Source organism: Phoca vitulina, unplaced genomic scaffold (assembly GCF_004348235.1).
Source record: "Phoca vitulina isolate PV1807 unplaced genomic scaffold, GSC_HSeal_1.0 scaffold8, whole genome shotgun sequence".
NCBI classification, from domain to species: Eukaryota; Metazoa; Chordata; class Mammalia; order Carnivora; family Phocidae; genus Phoca; species Phoca vitulina.
Genome location: NW_022589711.1, coordinates 32191108 through 32214756, shown reverse-complemented (window position 1 = coordinate 32214756; position 23649 = coordinate 32191108). Strand labels below are relative to the sequence as shown.

The following is a 23649-nucleotide window of genomic DNA, read 5'->3' as shown; positions in this document are numbered from 1 at the left end:
TTTTTTTTTTAAGTGAGGGAGAGAGGGGGTGGGGAGGGGCAGAGGTAGAGAGAGAGAGAGAATCTTGAGCAGGCTCCACACCCAGGAAGAGTCTGACAGGGGGCTTGATCTCCGATCTCAGGACCCTGAGATCATGATGACCTGAGCAGAAATCAAGCACCTGACGCTTAACCAACTGAGTCACCCAGGTGCCCCTAAAAGTAGGTTTCTTATTCATCTTCCCTGGCTATCTGTCTCAGGTGGGAGAGAACCCAAGAAGCATCTAAGTGAGGCCAAGAGAAGCTGTCTCAGGTGTTACAAGATTTCATTTTGCCCAAAGCTTCTCATTGGCTAATCACGTTGGGAAGGGCTGTTTTGCTTAAGGGCAAAGGAAGTGAGGAGAGTGAGGACAGAAAAATGCTCTGTGGGGGGAAATAATATGGAGCAGTTATGCTGTTTGGCAAAAATAATCCATATTCTCTCTCCTCTCTCTTCCCCCCCAATTCTACCATGTAATTCTCACAGCAGGCTTTTATTCCAAAATTAAAACTAAGGTCTAAAGAAACCCTGAAAGACAGACATGACCACTAACCTAATTTTCACTTAGTTGTAACCAGACCTTTCTGAGTGAAGTATTCTGGAGGAGAGCCGGGGGTGGGGGATGGGGGTGAGGCTCAGGACAGCCACGCAGGACCTGGGACTGTGAGTGGGAGGTAAGTGTTGGGGGTGAGAAGAGTGGCTTGTAAGGTGTTGACCGGTAACTTTCTTGTAGCAAAATGGTCTGTGATGTTCCCAGCCTCTGCTGGCTCAAATGTCTCTAGTTCCTAGAGTCAGTGTGTCATCTTTGGGATGAGCTTTCGCGATTTTACCTACTTCAACAGTTTCCTATATTGGTGACTCTAAGTCACCAGGCAGAATTAGCAGAAAGGAGATCACATGCATCAGTATGAAAGTGTCCAATGTATCTTTTGTGCAAGTACCATGTATAATCCTCTTTTGCTCCACAGAGAAGAAGAAATGCTGGATTCGTGATGGCCAACACGCGTATGTTGCAGCTGAGGTTAAAGGGAGTGCAAATGATGGCAAAGTAATTGTCGATACAACAGATGGAAAGGTAAAGGAATCTTTATTTCCTCTCTGGGATAACTACATTCTCTATTAAATCAAATAATTAAATATATCCTTTCTCTGATAGTTTAATTAAAAACCTGGGGTAGGAGATGTCACTGATAGATACATTTTTGGAAACGTCACGCATCTTTGAGAAGCTCTTCCACTTCTTATCAAAGATTAAACGACACTGAGTAAATCAGAGTAACACAGTTGCCAGGGATAAAGATCATTGACTCTAGAACTCACAGTTTACGCTTCTTTCATCAACGTTTCAAGTTTTGTTGTTTTTTTAAAGGTGCCCCTTGCAGTGAATAGTGACCTAAAGAACTCTGAAGCAGGTTGTGTTTGGATTAAGAAAGAGGGATAATTTGGGGTGCCTGGAGCCACCCAGGTGGCTCAGTCAGTTAAGCATCGACTCTTGATTTTGGCTCAGGTCATGATCTCAGGGTTGTGGGATCAAGCCCTGGGCTCCATACTCGGCGGGGAGTCTGCTTGAGATTCTCTCTCCCTCTCTCCGGCCCTCTCCCTGCTCATGCTCATTCTCTTGCTCTCTCTCTCAAATAAATAAATAAATCTTAAAAAAAGAGAGAGGGATAATTTGACTAAGAATAGCACAGTGCCAGAGAAGCCAAGAGATGGGGGATGGTCAGTAATGCCAAATGCTAGAGAAAGAGATTAAGGTCTTGGAGAAAGCCTCAGCGTTTCAGAATTAGGAGGTCACTTATGACCTTGGGAAGAGGTTTAGGGCAGGTGTTGAGCATAAGCTAGTCTGTAAGGGGTCGTGGAGGTCATGTGCAGTAAGGCTGAAATGGCCTGCAACTCCTTCTCCCTGTCACCCAGGCCTCTAAGGCAGCAGGGTAACACTGGGCAGAGAGTCCACCCACAGGACCCTCCCCTGAATCACTGACCTCAGGTTGCCTGCCAGCCCCGTGGTGCTGAGCTGGGCCCTATTTCTGGTCTGACTCGGCTGAACAGTTCCTCGTAGGTTTTATAGATGATTGCCTGCCCATATTCATGTCTAATCGCCCTCTGGTTTTGCCTCAACTCCACAGCAAACACAATCATTACCAAGAAGATTTGTCTTCTCCACGCCCTTATTGTCGTATTTGGACAATGTATAATCTAAAGCATTGCCATTTGAGTTGTAAACCTCTGGAGGCCACTTATAAATTACCACTTACGGTGTCTTAATATGCCTCTTTGACAGTATCTGGACATAAAAAAAAAAAAATCTCCCATTAGGTAGACTTTAGGTAACTAATGGAATTAAGAGAAGAACTTGGGCCTTATCAGCAGGAACTTGCCTAGGTAGGCAAGAAAAAATTCACAATGTCCTAAATAAGGAAACAGATGGGCCCTAAATTTAGCCTTGGGATAATCTCTTATTAAGAGAGAGAAAGCAGATGTGAATGCCTCTTTTCCATCATTGGTTATGCCAACTTTTTAAGAACAACTTTGTTGAGCTATAATTTACATACCATATAATTCACCTCTTTAAAGTGTGCAGTTCAACAGTTTTTGTGGTGTTTAAATGTGGTGTCTGATCGGGTGGGGGCCCCCAAATGTGGGGCGACAATGGGGTGGACGCAGGTGGTGTGGGTAGTGACAAGAATTCACCTGAGGCAGAAACAAGAGAGAAGTTTATTGACTATAATGCAAGGGAGCAGTGGGTGGGACAGAAGAGAGGCAGGGGGTGAGGGCTGTTGTTAGAGGGAAGGTGAGGAGGTATGGGGACATACGGAATTCTCCCTGTTTTGGTAACTGTGCCTCGTTGTAAGTAGCCCATTGGTTAGTCAGGGCCTCTGGATGTCTTGAGGTGGGTCCCCCAATGGGCCGGTCTGTATTCAGCCAGGTGGTCGCTGTGGGCCCTCTCTACAGTCCATCACTCAAGCCTGTTTGCCTAAAAGTGGCCTCTACAGTTTTTAGTATATTTAAAGAACTATGCAACCATCACTGCAATTTAATTTTTAGAATATTTTCATTATCCCAAGAAGAAATCTTGTACCCATTAGCAGTCACTGCCCCCCCTCCTTCCCTCTGATCTAGGTTATTTCCCTATACATTTGCCTATCTGGCATTTTGGATAAATAGGATCATACAACATATGATCTTTTGTGTCTGGCTTCTTTCACTTAGTATAATGTTTTGGCGTTCATTCATGTTGTAGCATGTATCAGTACTTCATTCCTTTGTACAGCTGAATAATATTCCATAGTATTGGATGCACTGCATTTGTTCATTCACTCACCAGTTGAGAGACATTTGGGTTGTTTACATGTTTTGGCTATTAGGAATAACGCTCACATGAACATGCATGTGTAAGTTTTTGTGTGGATGTATTAACTTGTAGTTAATGGTAGAATTGCTGGGTCATATGGTAACTTCTACATCTAGCATTTTGAGGAACTGCCAAAATGTCTTCTAAAATGGCTGCATCATTTTATATTCCTGCCAGCAATATGTAAGGGTTATAATTTCTCTATATCCTCACCAATGCATATTATTATCTTTTAGATTATAGCCATTCTAGTGGGTGTGAAGTGGTATTTTAATGTGATTTTTATTTGTATTTCCCTAATGACTAATGATATTGAGCATCTTTTTACATGCTTATTGACCATTTGTGTTATCTTTGGAGAGATGTCTAAAACCCTTTGCCCATTTTTAATTGGCTTATTGCTTTTTTTGTTGTATTTTAAAACTTCTTTATATATTCTGGATACAAGTCCCTTATCAGCTATATGATTTGCAGAGATTTTCTCCCCATGTTGTCTCCCCCTCCTTTTTTTTTTTTTTTTTTAAGATTTTATTTATTTGAGAGAGAGTGAGCACGAGCCAGGGAGAGGAGCAGAGGGAGAGTGAGAGGGAGAAGCAGACTCCCCCCTGAGCAGGGAGCCCAATGAGGAGCTCGATCCCAGGACCCTGAGATCATGACTTGAGCTGAAGGCAGATGCTTAATTGACTGAGTCACCCAGGTGTCGCGTCTTTTCACTTTCTTAATGGAGTCCAACCCTATTTTATCAGGTCTCCAAATGAGAGGCTTTCTTGTCTGAGCACATGTTCCAAAATTGCTGTCTTTTCAACAGTATTCAAGGTGATTTGTAAATATATTATGGTTATTATTATGATTTTCAAAAGAAATCATAAGAAGAAGAGCATGAAAGCAATAAGTTAATGATGTAGAAAGAAGAGTCTAATGGAGTTTGCTTTGTTCTGTTTGTCCTTCCACCATATAATGACGGTCCCATTCCCCCACCCCCACCCTCTATCTCCCTAGCTCCAGGCTTCCTCCTCCTGATGTTAGAAGTAACTACACTTTCAGGATGCCTGGGTGGCTCGGTTGGTTAAGCATCTGCCCTCAGCTTAGGTCATGATCCCAGGGTCCTGGGATCGAGTGTCACATCAGGCTTCTTGCTCAGCACGGAGTCTGCTTCTCCCTCTCCCACTCCCCCTGCTTGTGCCCTTTCTCTAACAGATAAATAAATAAAAATTAAAAAAAAATTTAGAAGTAACTACACTTTCAATCACCACATGAATAGTCTTTGTAATGTTAACAGAGACAATGAAGCCCGTGAGTGTAGAGTAATACTTATGGAAGAAAGTAGGCAATGAAAGAAGAGAGAAAAACAGAATCAGAGCTAAGGGGAGGTATTTAAAGACATAAGTCACCTGATTAAGTTCTAACAGAAAAGGAATCCTTGACATATGGAAATTAAAGGGACTCAAAAGAAAAGTGATTACTGTTTGAGCAATGACAAAGCAGACTATGGGTAAGAATTTGATCAAGAATATGGAGAATGTGAGGGCACCTGGGTGGCTCAGTTGGTTAAGTGTCTGACTCTTGATTTCTGCTCAGGTCATGATCTCAGTGTTGTGAGATCAAGCCCAGTCACGGGCTTCGTGCTGGGTATGGAGTCTGCTTAGGATTCTCCCTCTCCCTCTGCTCCCACTCCCTCTCTCTCTTTCTCTCTCTCTCTCTCTCTCTCTCAAAAAAAAAAAAAAAAAAAGAATATGGAGAACGTGAGAGCTTTGGAAGAAGAAGCCATCACCAACTGGGATTAAATGGAGCTATCAGTTGATACCAATGTTTATTAAACAAGGAAAAGGACTACAGGAAATGGTGTTAGGAAATTTTGAGAACAACTCTAAACGACTATTTGGTAGTAATGCATCCATATAAATCAAGAGATCAATATTTATTGAGTACCTACCATGCCCATCACATTATAATAGATGCTTTAGTAACTATAAAAGAAAACACCATCAAAACTCCTTCAGGTGTTTATAATAGAGCTGAGAAATAGTCTGATATTGTTAATTATTGAAACATACACAAAAGCTTGTGTCCAGATAGTACAGGTTGTTTATATGGTAAAAGATTTTTTAAAAATGAGCTAAGGTAGTTGAGGAAGGATTGAGGAAGAGGATAGGTCTTGAACAGTCTGGAAGGGTTCATCTGCCTCCTTGATCCTTCACTTCAGATTCCTTCTTCTAAACCTCCTAAGCATCAAGAGAGGTGCCAAATCATATGCAGTATGATGTGTGTGCTCTCAGAGGCAACCTGGAGTCAATGAGGAGCCACAGGGCTAGAGCTCTGTAAGATAGAATATTTTGATTCAACAAAAACTTTTTTAAAACTTCATCTTCAGGCAAGGTGCGATCATGTGCAGGAGAAACACCTGTCTCTTTCATTAGGATTGGTTAAACTTCTGGTCCCATCCTCTCATGAGGCATCTTTTTCTTGGATCTTTGAAGATTCTTTCCATTGTATGGCAAAATGAAGGAACCTAATAGGGAAATACATATTATATTTTTTCTCCTCTCTGCAGAGTCTGAGTGTCAAGGAGGATGAAGTCCAGCAGATGAATTCCCCAAAGTTTGAAATGATTGAAGACATAGCAATGCTGACTCATCTCAATGAAGCAGCCATGCTGCATACCCTGAAGAGGCGCTATGCCCATTGGATGACCTATGTATGTATATATGCTTTACTGCTGAAAGGTCATGCTGGCACTCATATTGGCAAAGTCTCAGCCCTCTCTTGGATAATAGCTTACTTTGAATTTAAGCAGACTCACATGGGGATAACCCTTCAGGAATGCCCACTGGAAAGGGACCTTGCATTTCCCCAATTTTATTTTGTCAACATCCATAGCCCTTTCCCTAGGTTGTCAAGCTAAAGTAAAGGCATGAGGCTTGGAGGCTGATAGATCAGTGTCCAAATGCTAGTTTTGTCACTGACTAGTTGTTAAGTTTCTTAATTTCTTGAAGTCACCCTATCTGTAAAGTGGGATAAGAATGCTTGGCTCTCCAAGGTAGCTTGGACGATGAAATCAGAGAATGTAAAGCACATAGTGCAGTGCCTGTCACCCTGTTTGTGCTCAGTAGAAGGAATGATTGTTTTCATCATCATTACACTGGTAATGGTTGCTTAGATTCTTTGATTTACTCAGAACCTATTCAACAGCAGCCCTGAGTAGATTGGGCCAAAATGGTAGCATTTGAGCTCCATTGCCATAGAAGCCATGGCATGTAGGCAACTTGCTCCTTGGCACTCTGATTTACATGACTATATTAGTTTCCCTTGGATGCTGTAACAAAATTACCCCAAACCAGTTGGCTTAACAACATAAGTTTATTCTATCACAGTTCTAGAAGCCAGAGGTCCAAAATCAAATCAAATCAACAGGGTCCTACTCCTCTGGAGTCTCTAGGGCAGAATCCTTTCTTACCCCTTCCAGCTTCTAGTGGCTGTTGGCATTCCTTGTGGTTGTACCACCCCAATCTCTGCCTCTGCCTTCACATCCCTTTCCTTCTGTGGGTCCGTATCTTCTCCTCTCTGTATGTCTTATAAAGATACCAGCCGTTGGATTTAAGGCCCACCCACATATCATTCTTGAGACCCTTAACTTAATTACACCTGCAAAGATCCTTTTTCCAAATAAGATTGCATTCACAGGTTCCAAGGATTAGAACCTGAGTGTATCTTTTTGGGGGCCACAATTCAACCATTATAGTGACTGAGTGACCCAAATGAGCTATTATTCCCTCTCAGTGCCTTAAAAATCGGGTTCCCAATCTTGCTGAAACACAAGCCCCCTTCTGGCCTCAAATGCCCGATAGCTGCTCAGCCGGCTGTTGGCGTCCTCCCTGTCTTCAAAAGGTGTATGTGTCAGACATGTTAGTAGTTAGCGGGTCTCCCCGGGGAGGGGTAACCCCGGGTCCCGCAGCTCCTCTAACCTGGTTCTGTCTCTTCCTGTTATAGTCTCTTCTCTGTGAGAATCCAAAAGCTCTCCTCTTTTTAGTTCCTTTATGAGTAAATATTTCAGCAAATGTTATCTGGCAGTGAGAGAGCTGACAGCCCTGGAAATATTTCTAACCTGCTTTCTGAAATCTCCTCTGATTTTTCCTCAGACATATTCAGGTCTCTTCTGTGTGAGCATAAACCCTTACAAGTGGCTCCCAGTGTATCAGAAAGAAGTCATGGCTGCCTACAAAGGGAAGAGGCGATCAGAAGCTCCCCCTCACATCTTCGCTGTGGCCGATAATGCCTTTCAGGATATGCTTCACAGTAAGTGGCTGCCCTACAAAATGAAAGGTAAAAATATCTGATCTACTTTTTCTCCATGTCACTAAGAGGTAGGTAGGCATTGTGAGCAGAGCATGGCCTTTACAGTTCCCTAATCACTTGAAGCCTCCGTTTCTTTGGGATGAAACATGGGCAAAATAGAGCCTGTCTCCTAGGGTTTTGGAGATGATTAGCTCACACGTCAAATTAAGTGAGATAATGCATTGAGAGTGCTCAGCCCAGTGGCTGGCCCAGAGTAAGCCCCCTGTAGATGGCAGCTTTTATTACACAAAGCGCCTGCTAGAGTTTCAGGCACAAAGAAGTTTCTCTGTAGCTATTGTAACACCGTGCTTCTTAAAAGGCTTAAAATGGCAAAAATGTCAACCATTAGTCAGTTATCATTTGTATTTGGAGCAAGAAAATAGGCTTGAGATTTATATGTTCTTAGGACTGACATACATAGGGGCAAGGGGAAAAAAACTCTTTCTACTCTGTACTATTTAAATGGTATTCTTTTTTTTTATCCAACTGAGAGCAAATCCTTTTCCTTGTGTCTGACTTCAAACTGCAACCAAGGAAATTTTGAATAAGTTTGCTAATACGTAGACGCTCTGGCAGAAGAATGTTCTGACATTTTCTTTTCTTTTGTAGATGGGGAGGATCAGTCTGTACTTTTGACGTAAGTGTTTGCCTTGCCTCTTCTTTCTGGCTAGCGGTGAGAGTTTCAATGGAAACAGACACCTACATTTCACTGGGAATAAAATATAAATTCACTGTCTTTGAATTGTTTGCTCTTTAGATACAGAATACCTTCTAGGCAAGAATAAGATACTCAGGAAATTGTCATAACACTTTAGTCAGTGATTACTCCAAATATGGTACTAGGTAGGCTGCCTCTACCATCTTAGTAGATCTTTTAGAACTCATAGTGCACAAGCTGATCTTAGTTATCTTCTTGATGGAGAACTCCCTGTTGAAATAATCATTTTCAAAGGTCTGTGGACTGGCTAATTGGGCAGAGAGACAGAAAGTTCAATGGGTTTGACCACGGAACAGATAACCTGCTGTTATCTGGGCAGCCACATTGGGGGAAACCAAGGTACATTAAGTAGTAGGAACTAAAAGATGGTGAGACTTGGAGAGAAAAGGAAGGAAAAGACTTCAGTGATCTCATATTGTATCTAATTTTGATGGGAAGAGCACTGGCTGACCAGATGAACTGTCAGCATTGTGGCTGGGGGAGGGGGGAAGGCTAAGATTCAAAAGGCAGTGAAATTCTGAAGTTCTTGGTCTTCCTGTGCAATGGTGTTGTCACCTCGTGTGTTGGGCTCTCCATTGGCTTTAGTCATCTCAAGAATATTAACTGTCTCAGAATCTTAGAGCTAGAAGGATACTTAGTGTTCAGCCCTTACAGAGAAGATCGACTATTTCCTGGAGTTTCATACAGATAAAGGCAGGCCTTGGTCCTATGATGCTTTGGATGATAAGGCTAGCACCACTGTGTTCTTCCCACATCACAAAGTTAACTGGTTATCAAAGGTAAAAGGGAAGTCTAAAACCCAACTTCCTGGTGGATTGATTGGTAGGCCCTCTTCTCAGGGAGAGGGTTGGACCCAGCCATGTTGTAGCCTTAATATGTGGAAATCCCTCGAACAGCTGGTAATGAGGAGACCTGTCTTTAATTAATAGAAGAGCTCTTCAGCTTTTTAACAGGACCCATGAAGAACAGGCTTCCAGTTTTTAGAAAATCTTTAATCTTTCTGAGTTTTGATTTTTGTTCAAAAATCAAATAGTTTTTGAGATAGTCCTTCCCCTTCTCCCACCCGATTAAGTATCTACATTTCTTTAACCAAATTTCCTCTCAATTTTCCATTTTTCCATAAAACTTTTCCTTATTGTCTTAGCCTATATGGTTAAAATTATTTAACTTTTCACTGCATTTACAATCCAAACCAGTTAACTATATCATTGAATTTCTAACCACAGAGGAGAATCTGGTGCTGGAAAGACTGTGAACACCAAACATATTATCCAGTATTTTGCCACCGCAGCAACCATGGGTGAATCTAGGGAAAAGCCGGTAAGTGTCTAGATATCTTGGCAGAAAAGGTGAGGTGGTCCTATCCACTGATCATGGAGGCTCCGCCTTGACAACTTTTGGGGAGAAAAGAGGAGACAAGAGCCATAGAACAATTAGAAAATTATAGAAAAGTTTTTCCCATCTTTGCCTCTTGAGAGGATCAACAAATGCTTCAAACCAATAACCCCCAAACATGAAATTATGTAATTTGTTTCAGATTTGCTTCCAGGGTTATTTAGCCTGGTCTTTGTTGATTGGACCCTCTGAGAATTACACTTAAGATCCAAGCCATCTTCCCTAAAGGCTAGAGTCATCAGTGCCTTGAATGGCCACTTTTGATATTTCTGAATCCCTTTAGCTACCATGAGATGTCAGACTCCCACAGATATGCACCAGTAGAAGTCTCCCTTCACCACAAACTCCTGGATCAAATCCCAAATGCCTGATGGGCATAACCTCAACTTTAATCACATTCCAGGTTCTACTTATCTTCCCTCTCTATTTAATGACTTTTAGCTTTGGCGATTTTTAATTTAGCTTACTTTGTTTAGTTCCATTAACAGGTTGATGGGTTTCATAATAATTTGAGAGTAACTAGACCATGAGAATTGGTATGCAAAATAAAATTAGATAATGCTGAGTGGGACTCAAAATCAGTGAGTTATTGAGCTGTTAGAGCCTCTTATCTTTGTATGTCTGGCATTGTTATTTTGCTGTTTCAATTCAATCCTGGATGCTTCCTGATGTTTTTGCAAAGTAAGAAGTATATCAAAATAGCAAACTGGTCCAATTTTCAAACCATGAAAAGTTTCTTTCCCAACCACCACATTCCTGAATTTGATTGATTTCTTTAGGTATTACTGAACTCTATTATTCACTAGATATTATTTCATTTTTGTGTACATTTTAGGTTGTTCGGTGTGTGTTTGTTTGGTCTAGCCATTGAGCCTCATGATAATACATAATACATAATACATAACACTTCTATGAAAAACTTTGCTCATATAGCCCTTTTACTTATTTAAAGGATAGTAGACCCATACTATGTAGAAGGGATATAGTATTTGTACATTTATAATTTTTTTTTTGAGAGCGAAAGAGTGTGTGTGTGTGTGTATGTGTGTGCGTGTGTGTGCACGCACGAGTGCACGAGAGGGGTGGGGGACAGAAGGAGAGGGAGAAAGACAATCTTAAGCAGGCTCCACATCCAGTGCGGAGCCCAAAGTGGGGCTCAATCTGACAACCTGAGCCAAAATCAAGAGTGGGATACTTAACTAACTGAGCCACCCAGGCACCCCTAAATTTATAAGTTCTTGAATACTATATACTACATAATCCCTTCCATAAAATGCATCTTTAATGCTGAGTGGAACACGACATAGCCATGTTGCAATGGGGATGCTGAGTGCTCATTCAGACTTACTGTGTGGAGGTGACCTGCTGAGCACACATGATTCAAATTCAAAATGAATACCATCACTGACTCACTGCTTGGCATGGACCACTAGATTACTTAGGAATTGTAACAAGGAAAAATATAATTTAATAATGCCAAGAATCTGCTGTATTATCTTAGAATAAATTTCCAGGTGTAAGAATTAGATGGGAAGAGAGGGAGATTAACGATGGGGAAAATATAAGGAATGAAGTTTTTCTGGAAATAGGTAGGCTATGGTACTGATTGATTGATTGTAGATATCTAGTTCGTTTCCCCACTTAGGCCAATTCCATCCAAAAGAGAAGCACTGCAAATTAAATGACCTCCCACATATATTCACAGGGGCATTGTAAGACAGTTTCTCACTCATCTATTTTTCTAAGTTCTCATTCCAAAGTAACATTGTATAAACAAATTTGGAAACAGCTTTTGGATACTATTTATCAAAGCAAGAATGGAGTCCAACCTAGGGATGGAGGGCTTACCACCTTACAGAATTTTACTGAAAACTTTATCTGCTGTATTTCTCTTACCTGTATCTCAGGGAACTTTAGAAGATCAAATCAAGCAAGTGCATCCTATTTTGGAAGAATTTGGAAATGCCAAAACCCTGAGGAAATGACAACTCCTCTCGTTTTGTAAATAACATGATTGAGCAGTAAGTATATCAGAGTCTTTAATTTTTAAGGAAATGGCAAAATTCACGTCTGAGCACCTCGGTATAAAAAAAACTTCTTGAGCATCAAAGAGGTCTAATATTGTTAGATACCTCGAAAAAGAAAGAGATCAGTTTCATCATTGAGAAATTAAAACTACATATAAATATGCACCGGAAAAGCTTCTATTGTTTGGTCAATTTCAGGAAAACACTATTTAATAGTTCCAAATTCCTTTCCACTCCCAGTAGGGAAGCTCACCCAGCAAATTCTAAGAACGCTTTATATTGTATTACATTTTACAGATTTGAAAGTACTTTCTCCTTCATAATTTCCTATACTCCTTATAACCAGTCAATTTAGTAAGCACTTCCTAATTCACTTAGTACAATTACTGTTTCTACTCTTGCCTCTGGCTCCCCTACCTCTGCATATTTCCACTGGGGATTTTTTTTTTTTTTTTTTACTGGGAGAAATCATTTTTAAAAAATAGCTTTTGATAACTTGCAGTCCCAGGATAGAGGAAGAATTTAAATTTCAAAACTTAGTTTCACAAACCCATTTTATGACAAAAATGAGTGGCAGGGAGCCACTCTATAATTTACAAGGAAATTTGCAGAAGGCTTCCTGTTTGAATCTTTGGGCACAATTAAATAACAGCCGCATGCTGACGTGGCTGGTTTCCATCCAGGGCGTTAGCACTCCTTGCCTGCTCTTATATCTGCTTGCGAGGTCTGGCTGCATAGCAGGTGCTAATATTGGTCCACAAAGCAGCTAGATTTGGGATTGGTTAGAATGTGAAGGGATTTTCTGCTGACATATGAAAAAAAAGAAAGCTGAAAAAAGAGGGAAAAGGGAAGGAATGGAGGGAAGGGGGAAAAAAGGAAGGTAAAAGAAAGGAAAAAGTAGAAGACAAGGAAGAAAGGAAAGAATGGCAAGTGGAAATAAAGATAAAGAGGGTCCAAAAAATCCAGAAATCCAGGTTAAATTATTTCACTTAAACTGTGCATATATGCATGTGTATAAATGCACGTGTATGTGTACTTACACATGTGTGTCTGTGTGTATGGTTCCCATTACCCTACATTTGGTAACTTAAAGGCTCAATCCCCCTGATTGTCACCACTCTCCTTCCCTTGCCTTGCTGTAGTCCCGCTCTGCCTCTTTCCTTGCATGGGTGACCGCCCCCAGCCTGTCATCTGCCTGGCACCATCCTCCTCATCCTGCAAGCCCCAGCTGCCGCTGACGGCCTCCTTAGCCACACCTGGCTTCTGACGTGGGCTCTGTCTCCTTCGGCAGCCTTTCTGCCCCACTAGATCCTGTCTTATGGTTTTTCATGAGAAGAAAGGAAGGAGGCCCCATCTATTATTTATGCCGAAGTAGTGTTTTAAAACATAAATCTGATCACATCATTCCTCTGCTTAGAATCTTCCACTGTCTTCTGAGCGCACATAAAATTCAACCCAACTCCTTCCTGTGGCCGGTATGGCTTATGTGATAGGGTGCCTGGTGCCCGTCTACCTCTCAGACTCTGTTTTCTGCCCCTTTTGCTCACTGAACTCCTGCACAACTGGCTTTTCTTTAGGATTCAAGAATCACCAAATGTTCCTGTGTTAATGCCATTGCATTAGCTGCTTACATCTAGAATCTAGAAGAGTAGGGACCACACCGATTTTTCTCATGTGATACGTCCAGGGCCTAGTAGGTTTCCTGGATGGTAGTAGGTGCTCAACGAATGTTCGCTGAATAAATGAAAGAATATGCTGAACAGGTATTATTTTTTTCTCATTTTTTAGGTAAGAACATTGAGGCCCAGAGAGATTCAATTATACACACAAGAACACACAGCTAGAAGTCGGCAGGTCTGAGACTAGAATCCAGGACCACTGCTAGTCCTGGTGATCATTCTGGCTTCCTCCTAGCATGAACTGGTGCCATCTCAGGCCCACGTTGCATTTTTCTTTTAACTTTAATCACTTTGGGAGTAATGTGTATAATAAAGCCATTGCAACTGTTTGGAATGTTTCAATAGGAGACCGTGTTTTATGTCCACCCAGGGCAAATTCATCAGGATGCACTTTTGTGCCAGATGAAAGCTGTCATCTGTAGACATCGATATTTTTAAGTAGCCACTGCACTATTTGATAACTTTTCTTCTAAGTTTTGTAGGAACACCTAAGTATGAAGCTTTATCCTTTTCTCATCCTGCAGATTTGCTTGAAAAATCCCGAGTGATTTTCCAGCAGCCCGGAGAGAGGAACAACCACATATTCTATCAAATTCTGTCTGGAAAAAAAGAACTTCATGGTAAGTGTATTATTCTGGAGCTGAGGGACATTCTAAAACAAGAGGCAGAAGTCAGATTCTCGGACCTGGAAAAGTATAGTTTAATAAGTTTCTTGAGAACTCAGTTTATTCATCCTGAAAGGTAAACAATTATTAAACCAATTATAAAACCAATGTTCTATAATTTTATATTGCTAGAGAGTAAATGTTTTTCCAATTTGGTAGTGTTTGGTGTTTGGAAGTGGGTAGGATGCCCAGAAGGTATAAATGAATGAGTGTGTGTGTGTGTGTGTGTGTGAGTGAATGTGTGTAAAAACATTAGATAATTTAAGGTCTTCAGTGATTAGAAGATTAGAACCACATGGGTGGCATAGACAAGGGGCCAGAAGTGGGTCACTGCCATGGTGTTTAGTGGTCAATGGGAGTTTTATAAAGAAGGGAGGTTTTGGGTTGGGGTATGAAGCATGGGAAGGGGATTTAACCAGAGTAATGAGTGGAGGGTATTTCCTATGGGAGGAATAGTGGGTACAGTGGCAGGAAAAGGCAGGACAAGATCAGGGAACAGAGAGATCAGGTTGACTGGAGGAAAGAATTTGCATAGAGGAATAGTAGAGATTTTATCCTGATAGTTTCTGAACTCAAGGAATTGGTGGGGGCGGGGGGGTTGTGCATGTGTTATAGGGGTAGGGTAACAGGAGGTCATGATTTGCTGAGGGCAGCAACAATTAAGCTAGTGTGGTGGGCAGGGTGGAAGGAAGGCAGAGATCCTAGAGGGAAGGGACTATAGTAGTCCTAGTATGAAATGACAAGGCATTGTGTAAGGTTGTGTCTGTGGGAATGGGAGAAAGGGGATGGATTCATAGAAGAATAGATAAGTCTTAGCAGTGACTGAATGTAGGAATGAAGGAGAGTGATGAGTCAAAAATATTCCCAAGTTTTACGATTTGACGAGGATAAATGTAATGCCATGAAGAGAAATAGAAAAGTGACTTGTGGGGTAAGAGAATGAACTTCATGCAGTCACTCAATATTTATTGTGTGACTGCTGTGTGTGCACCAGGCACTGCTTTTTTAAGCATGGGGATTGGAAAATAAATAAGACAGACAGGTCCCTGCCCTCATGAGCTTACATTCTAGTATGAGAGACAAGAAATAACAAGTAAACAAAGACACATATAATTTTAGAGAATAGTAGGTCTACAAAAAAAAGTAGGGTGAGAAGACAGTGAATTTGGGTTTGGTAGGATAGTAGGTGGTTATATTTTAGATAGAATGGTCGGGCAAGACCTCTCTGGGAAGGCAATTTTTTTGCAGACACCTGAATGAGTAAGCGAGTGAGCAGGCGAGATTTCCAGGAATAAAGCTCCAGGAAGAGGGAACAGTGAGTGCAAAGGCTCTGAGGCAGGAAGGCATTTGGTTTATTCTTGAAATAGCAAAATGGCCATTGCAGTTGGTGGAGAGAAGAAGGTAATGTAGGGGGGAGGTGGGCAGGGTCAGATCAAGCAGCACCTTGCAGCCTAAGGCAGATTATGGAAAGTCTTTCGAAGGGGAGAATGACAAGCTGATTGGATCGCAAACGTCTTGCGTATGAAGTAAACCACTGAGGACAAAGATGCTCCCACAGGAGTGGTTGTGGGATGAGAGCAAAGATCCAGGCAAGCAAATTAATGGGGAGTGATTCCCCCCAGCCTCTTATGCTAGATTAAATATGTTAATCATACACTTAGCGGTGTTACATGGCCTTCAACTTCAAAGTGCCCTCACCGAATGGGGCAAGCTCTGCAAACTGGACAATGATTTTTGTCACAGGTGCAATTGGTGATATGAACTCAGCAGCTGTTCTCATTCCCACTTTCCCTCCACCTAACCTGGAACAGATTTTTTTTTGGATCTTCCTTTGATTAGCCCTGCCACATCTAACGTTCTTAGCACAGATTTCTCTGCTGTGCAAGCCATCTGACACATCAGGTCCAATGTGGGGTATCAGCAGGGACTGTAAAATTTGGGGGAGCATCTCTGTTTACTAATAGAACTGTCTTAAGGCTCTGGGCTGCTGTGGAAAATGCAAGCTTATCTTGAGTTCATTGATCTCGTTGAGTCTTTGGGGGCTGCGGAGATTGATTACTGTACGAAGACTGACATCTGGTGGTCCAAATTGGGTATTGTCAGTCCATTTGTTCTCAACACCGCTGGTCATTCTTTGGGACATTTTAGAATTTGAACTCTTTTTATTCACGTTTGCCAAAAGAGAGCTTCAGAGTGTCCTGAGGATTGTTACGAGAGAGAGCACCCCTTAGCAACGTAAGGATTATGTCCAAGTTTCCTAAAACAGAAGCGCTTGTCAGTACTACAAAAAAACCAGGTATGGAAAATCAGTCGGGAGGCTGGCCACCCACGGAAGGAGCCAAGGAATGGGGTGATGTGTTATCGCAGAGCCAGCCCCCAACTAGTCTCTACAGGATCTGGAACATCCCTCCTCCCCTTACCTTTCAGTTTAGGCTGACCCTTGTTCAAGGCATGGCTAAAATCCACTTCTTCAGTCCCCTCCGATGTGACTCCTCGAAATTCTTGCTCTTAATGCCAACTGGATAGCTGGGTCCTGCATATACCTTCCTATTTTTCTTCTCTTCTTTGTCTATTTTTTTCTGTTTATTTATTGTACCCATTCTTGCTATTCAACAGGTTTATGAACTCTAGGGTGAGGGGTCACGAAACACGTCCTTGTCTCTTGAAATCTTTGACATTTTGCCTACTGCCCTGGGTACTCACTTTAGTACATGGCAGTAACAAAGAGTGGTGGTTGCCAAGAGGTGCACCTGACCTGTCTACTAGAGGTCTGAAGACCTCTGGGGAAAGAAATTGTTGGCATCTGGACCTCCTATTCTGGAGCATATTGAGTTGTACTCCCTTGACCCATTAGGTCTCTCTTGAACTGGTCTCCTATTTTTACTCCCTCCCTCCCCACTGGTTGTTAGGAGGAACAAGATGTGTGTGTGCAGATTGTGCCCTGCCCGACTCTAGAGAATGCCATTCAAACTGTAGACTATGTGAATGATTCTCTCCGGAGTTGGGCAGTGTACAACCTCTTCAGCTGTACATGGCAGTGTGGGAAACAGGTAATGATGGGTGATGTGGCATAGAGGTACTAGCCACAGGACTTCGTGATTTTATTTTATTTTTTAAGATTTTATTTATTTATTTGACAGAGAGAGAGAGAGAGAGATAGCGAGAGAAAGAATACAAGCAGGGGGAGTGAGAGAGGGAGAAGCAGGCTCCCCGCCGAGCAGGGATCCCGATGCGGGGCTCGATCCCAGGACCCCGGGATCATGACCTGAGCTGAAGGCAGACGTTTAACTGGCTGAGCCACCCAGGTGTCCCAGGACTTTGTGATTTTAAGGGATTTTTTGGCCCAATGTCAGCTTTGCTCCTTTTTATAGTGAACTCAGCCGAGTCTTGGAGAACATGCAGCCATGCAGAAAGTAAAATTTAATGTCAGGAAGACATATAAAACATTAAAACAAACACATAAAACATATAAAATGCCCACTCTTAAAGGGCTCTTTGCATCTCCTAGAGTGGGATCTAGAAATGAACCAGTGTGAAGGTTGAGACCTGCATTTTTTGAAGTTGTGAAGCAATTGACTTTTACCTTTAGCATACTCTCGTGCCTCCTCTTTATGCTGTCCCCAGCCCTCCTGACAAACTCCCCCCCATTCTCCACATGCCCACAGCCTGGTCAACAATCTTCTGTGTGGGCCATATCGGCCTAGACAGTCTCCCTGGCCCTCATAGTGTCTCACAAAAATGTATTCACTGTTGTTTGCATTTTTTTTTTTTTTTTTACATTCTCTCAGGGCCATTCCTCTTGATAGAAAGGAAATTAATTAAATAAAGGAATCTCTGTTTACATGATACTCTGAGGTGACCTCAAGCCTCAACACAATTAAAATTCATTGCTCCTTGAAAATAAATTTTGATAAGGCCCAGTGGGGAAGATGTTTTGAGCTAAAGGCCTTTCAGAGTCCCTCAAACACTCATACATGTGGTCTGTACGCTTCGAAGAGCTACCACTTCAAATTGACTATAGGTGCTGCAGTGAATGGGTAGGCTAGTGCATCAGCCATATTGCTGGTTAGTGAGATGAAGGAGAAGCCCATTAGGTGTCCTTCATGACTTCTGGAAATGATGTGTCTGGAAGCAGGTGGGGGGTGTGGGGAGAGGAGTGCATGTGTAACACGTGGGCCCACCATGACCCCTTACTCCCGGTCCCCTCCTGAATGTTGACTCCTTCCTCCTCCGGGTCTTATAGACCTTGGACATGTGGTGCTCTTTCCATTCTATTTCCCACAGTGTTTATCCGATTGTTGGGCCTGCTTGGATGGGAGCAAGACCCTCCTTGTGTCTGTGGCAAAGGAGGAAGGAAATTCCCATCATAGTTACAAACGTGGGTTTGAGTGGGTAGGTGGCTTAGCCTAACAGAAATACTAGAAACTATGTTCTAAGTTCAATTTATCAATAATTTGGGCCTGACCAAGTAGTGAGGCTTTCTAGGTTTCTATTTTTCTATATTCCACATACAGAAAATAATGTCAAATATAGCACCTTTGGTCTTCATAACCAGAATGGAAATGATTAAAAATGACCTAATGCAAAGTATTGACAAAAATGAAATAAAATGAAAAGTATATGAACGGTTATAATTTAGAGTGATCTAAACGGATATTCTTGGCAAAATGATTTTAGGAGGTAGTTTGTTTTGTTTTTGTGTGTGTCTGGCTTTTTTTTGTTTGTTTTTTGTTTCGGTATGAACTGAAATATCCAACTGAAACACCCTTTCACCCTAAAAACACAGCATTTCCTGCACTGGTTAGGTGTGTGATTCCTGTAGCCTCCTTGAGGGAAAGGACCATGTTATTTTTGTATCCTTACCTCCTCCTCATAGCATACACCTATTCTAGAGAAAAAAGATTAATACTTTGATTTGAAAGACATGGAAATGATGTCTGTATTTGAGCCGTGAAGGGACATTTCATGGCACCCCCACGTCTAGCCTGAGTAAGGCGGTGACATTCACCAGCATAAGGAACCACAGAAGAGGCATAGCTTCAGGGCAGACATGGAAAATATCATAGATTCGGTTTTGGTAGTGTTGGATTTGAGCTACTTATAGCCATCTGCACTGACATGTCTGGTGGGAAGTTGGAGTTCTAGGTCTGGAGCTCAGAAAATAAAGATTTGAGAGTCATCAGTAAAGCCATGAATGAGCCTTGCAGAAGAATATATAGACATTTCTTGACCTTGAAAGTCATGACAGTATTTGACACCACTGATTACTCCCTCCTCCTTGAGAATCTCCCCTCTTGGTTTCTAGCACACCACCTTCCCTTGTTTCTCCCCTAAATCTCTGGGTATTTCTCTGTGGCTCTTTCTCTTTCATCTGGCCTATAACTTTAGAGCGCCCTGGGGCTCAGTCCTTGCATCTAACCCGTGGTGACCTCATCTAGACTGACAGCTTTAAAGACTGTTCCCATCTGATGACTTCCACAGTTCGATCACGAGTCCAGATTCTCTCCAGGATTCCAGACTCCTAGCTAACTGACTCTTTTATATCTCGACTTGGTTTGGAGAAGAACCAAATTATATGAATGACTTACAATGGAATTTACTTGTGACTGATTTTTTTTTCCTATGGTACCACTATATTTTGAGGATTTTGCACAGTGTAAAATGACAGAATCATAGATTGCCATGGTTTAGGCTGTATATGCAGTAAAAACTATGGGTTTTAAACGTTTAAGGGAAATTCCTATGGAAAAGAAAGACATGTAGAAGAACCCTTAACAAGGTTAATGTGCATGCCCAAGGTCTTTTGCGATTTTAGTGTGTCAATTTCCTTTTAGTTTACACAAAAATAAAACACTTTAAACGAAAAAAAAATTCTAGAAATTTGTAAGATGGAATTATACAGTATATCCTCTTTTCTTGTCTGGCTTATTTCACTCAGCATAATTATTTTGAGATTCTTCCATGTTATAGCATGTATTCATTATAGCATCTCAAGTGTAATGTGTCTAAGACAAGCCCTTGAACTCCTCTGTTTCTCCCACCTTATTCTCACCTCTTTCATCTACTTTCAAAATCCACGCTCTGAGCACTTCCTTACCATTGCTGCTTTTACTACCCTGGTCAAATACCATCATCTCTCTCCTGGATTTTTTTTTAAGATTTATTTATTTATTTGTCAGAGAGAGAGCACAAGCAGGGGGAACAGCAGGCAGAGGGAGAAGCGAACTCTCTGCTGAGCAGGAAGCCCAATGTGGGACTCAATCCCAGGCCCCTGGCATCATTACCTGAGCTGAAGGCAGATGCTTAACTGACTGAGCCCCCCAGGTGCCCCTCTCCTGGATTATTTAACAGTCTTCTGCTTGATAGTCCTGCTTCCATCCTTGCTCCCTCTGTCTTTAACCCAGCAGCCACAATAAATTAAAAAAAAAAAATCAGATGATGTCATTCCTCTGCTCAAAAACCTGCAGTGGCTTTCTACCTCACATAGAGCATAAATGCCCAAATCCTCACCCTGGCCTGTGAGGAATTATGATCTGTCCTCATGATGCCTCTCTGACCTCATAACCTACTACTTCCCACTTCCTTAATTTGCCCCTTCCTGACCCACCTTTAGCCACTCAAAATGCCAGGCAAATTTCTACCTCAGGGCCTTTGCATTTGCTCTTCTCTGTCTGGAACATTCTTCCCTCACTTACTTTCTCCCTCAACTCTTGCTGGTCTTTATTGAAATGTCACCTTGTGGAGGCCTTCCCAGACCACTCTATTGAAAACTGTAGCTTTGTATTTTTAAGATTTTATTTTTAGGTAAACTCTACACCCAATGTGGGGCTCAAACTCACAACCCGGAGATCAAGAGCTGAATGCTCCACTGACTGAGCCGGCCAGGCACCCCTGTGTTGCTGATACATTTTACCCCCTTTCCCTGCTATTTTTCTCCATGGCACTTATTACCATTGTACATTTCATGTATTTTCATACATTTTACTTATTTTTAAAATTTCTGTCTCTACCGTTAGAATAGAAGCTTCATGGGGGCAGGATATTTTTCCCCCCACTGATGTATCTCTAAAACTTACAATAATGCCTGGCACATCGTTTGAGCTCAACAAATTTTTCTTGATAGAAAGTGAGGCATGAGAAAGAACATAAAGAGAGTCTTGGGAAGTATGAACATTTCAGGGACATTTGAATCAATCATTCAAGTAAGGATTTAAGGATCATATTTCTATTAGATATATATTAAATATATATACTGTATATCTAGTACTTGCCTTCAGCTTGATCTCCTTTGAGCTGGCCCAATTTCTTTTTACTTTTTAACTTTTATAAAATAGCCTCATTGAAGTGTTGTCGACATAAATGTAAATGCTGACACGTATATATGCCCGAGACCGTCACCGCCATCAAGATAATACACGTATCTGCTCAAAAGTCTTCTCGTGATCGTTTGTAACTCCCCTCTCTGTCCTTTCTCACTCCTCTGAGTCTTCCCCTCCCCACCCAGACCCTTGGCAACCACTAATATTCTTCCTGTCACTATGGATTAGATTGCATTTTCTTGAATTTTATAAGTTGGAATCACACAGTATATACTGTTTTTTTGTCTGGCGTATTTCACTCAGCATCATTATTTTGAGATTCTTCCATGCTGTAGCATATATTCATAGTTCATTCCTTCGTTTGCTGACGAATAATCTATTGTACGGACACACAGGACTTTGTTAACTCTTGATGGACACTTGGGTTGTTTCTAAACGAAGCTGCCGTGAACGTTCGAAAAGTGCAATTTGTTTCTGAGATTTGGGGTTGAGGATAGCAGCTTCATTTCACTAAGTGATAAATACAAAAATCAGATCAGCTCCAAGAAACTTCACGGGGAGCAAGTGGGAGGCATTAAGCGGTTAATGTGATTTGGCCAAGCCCGTTGCTGATGTGCTGCTGACAGCCCGCTTAGCTTCCGCCTGCATTATGTTTCCTGACTAAGTGAATCATGTCAGGAGTCTTAGACACATCAGAGGTGCAGTGCTGAACACGGACGCTGATTTATGGATTCCTTGAAAGACAGCCTCAGCCTCCTAATAGGGAGGATGTGATATGACAGGATACATTGCTAATGTTCCCCGGGTGCTTAACCCCAGGGTCTGCCCACTTCCTAGCCTTTGAAACTCAGTCCTGTTATAATTTTACAAAATATTTTTTTGTCCTCCGCCCTCAACCGTGCATCTAGGCCAAATTCCTGTTTTCAAAGTTTTGCCAGCACGCATTATCTGTTTTTTTCACACCAATTCAAGCTGCTGCAATTGAATCTGCGTTTGGATTTGGTCTGCCTGGTCTTCTCTTGAAGAGGCATTAACACATGACTGACAAGTTAATAGAGGGCAAAATTTGATTGCAGAGGGTTGGCTGTAGAATATGGATTTTATTTTGGCTTGTTTACAAGTGTGCTATCAGCTGTAAGAGTAAACTGTGAATATCGGTCAATTATTTTCTAAAGCCTTGTGGATTTCTTTAACCGTTTAACTGATGGTTTTCCCACTGCAGACATGCTCCTGGTGTCTGAAAATCCCTCTGACTTTCCCTTTTGCTCCCATGGAGTAGTTGCTCTGGACAGCCGGGATGATGCTAAAGAATTGCTGACCCCTGATGTAAGGCTCGTTAATTATTAACGCCAAGTTTGGTAATGACAATGAGAAATGAAAGCATTTCAGATCCTTCTTCTAAAGGGTCCTGGAGAAGTCACTTTCCTTCCTCTAGGGGTGGAGGGTGCAAGGAGTCCCTCTAAGTCTGTGTCTGTTCAAAGTTTACTTACTTACTGCAAAAGTACACATTGTGAGTATGGTAAGTTTGGAATGTGTGGAAAGATAGGAAGACGTTTCAGCTCAATGGCAACCACTGTTTTGTTTGGTATAGGTCTTTATAGTCTTTCTTCTTCTTTTTTTTTTTTTTTTTTCTATTTGAGGTTTTTACTATATATAGTTGGTTTGGTGGCGTTTTTTTTTTTAATAAAAGAGCATAATCACACTGCATACGCTATTCAGTATACAGTTTGCTTTTTTGATTAATCCTGTAATATAAGCATTTTCAGTGTTCTTACAAACTCTTCATAAACATTTAAATGAATACTTAATATTTTACCAGGCGTTTGTCCTGTAGTGTGGTTAGCCATTCTCCTATTGTTAGACTCAAAGATTTTCTGTTTTGTTTTCTCCTGTGGTAAATATCTTTGTAGGTAAATGCTTTTTCTGTATATTAGATTCACCTTATGCTACATTCCCCAAAGTGAAATTACTAGGCAAGGATTATGAATTTTTTATAGTCTCTTGACACATATGCTAAATTAACCACCAGAAAGATCGTACCGATTTCTACCCTCTGGGAGTGTGTGAGAACACACATCTCATCACGTGCAACGGCTTCTTAGGGTGCGGTTTTCCGGTGCCGTGGTTTTTTCTTTTCTGAAACA

General features: G+C 41.6%; 1 protein-coding gene across 1 annotated transcript in view; it reads left to right on the top strand.

Annotated features, from left to right (window-relative positions):
• Positions 1 to 23649, top strand: part of MYH15 (myosin heavy chain 15) — a 156813-nt gene that overhangs the window by 11595 nt on the left and 121569 nt on the right. Inside the window, 10 exon segments of the mRNA XM_032406238.1 lie at positions 987 to 1093; positions 5922 to 6065; positions 7507 to 7663; positions 8312 to 8339; positions 9647 to 9740; positions 11723 to 11794; positions 11796 to 11816; positions 13892 to 13955; positions 14046 to 14141; positions 22728 to 22831. Coding sequence (XP_032262129.1) covers positions 987 to 1093; positions 5922 to 6065; positions 7507 to 7663; positions 8312 to 8339; positions 9647 to 9740; positions 11723 to 11794; positions 11796 to 11816; positions 13892 to 13955; positions 14046 to 14141; positions 22728 to 22831 — 887 coding nt within the window.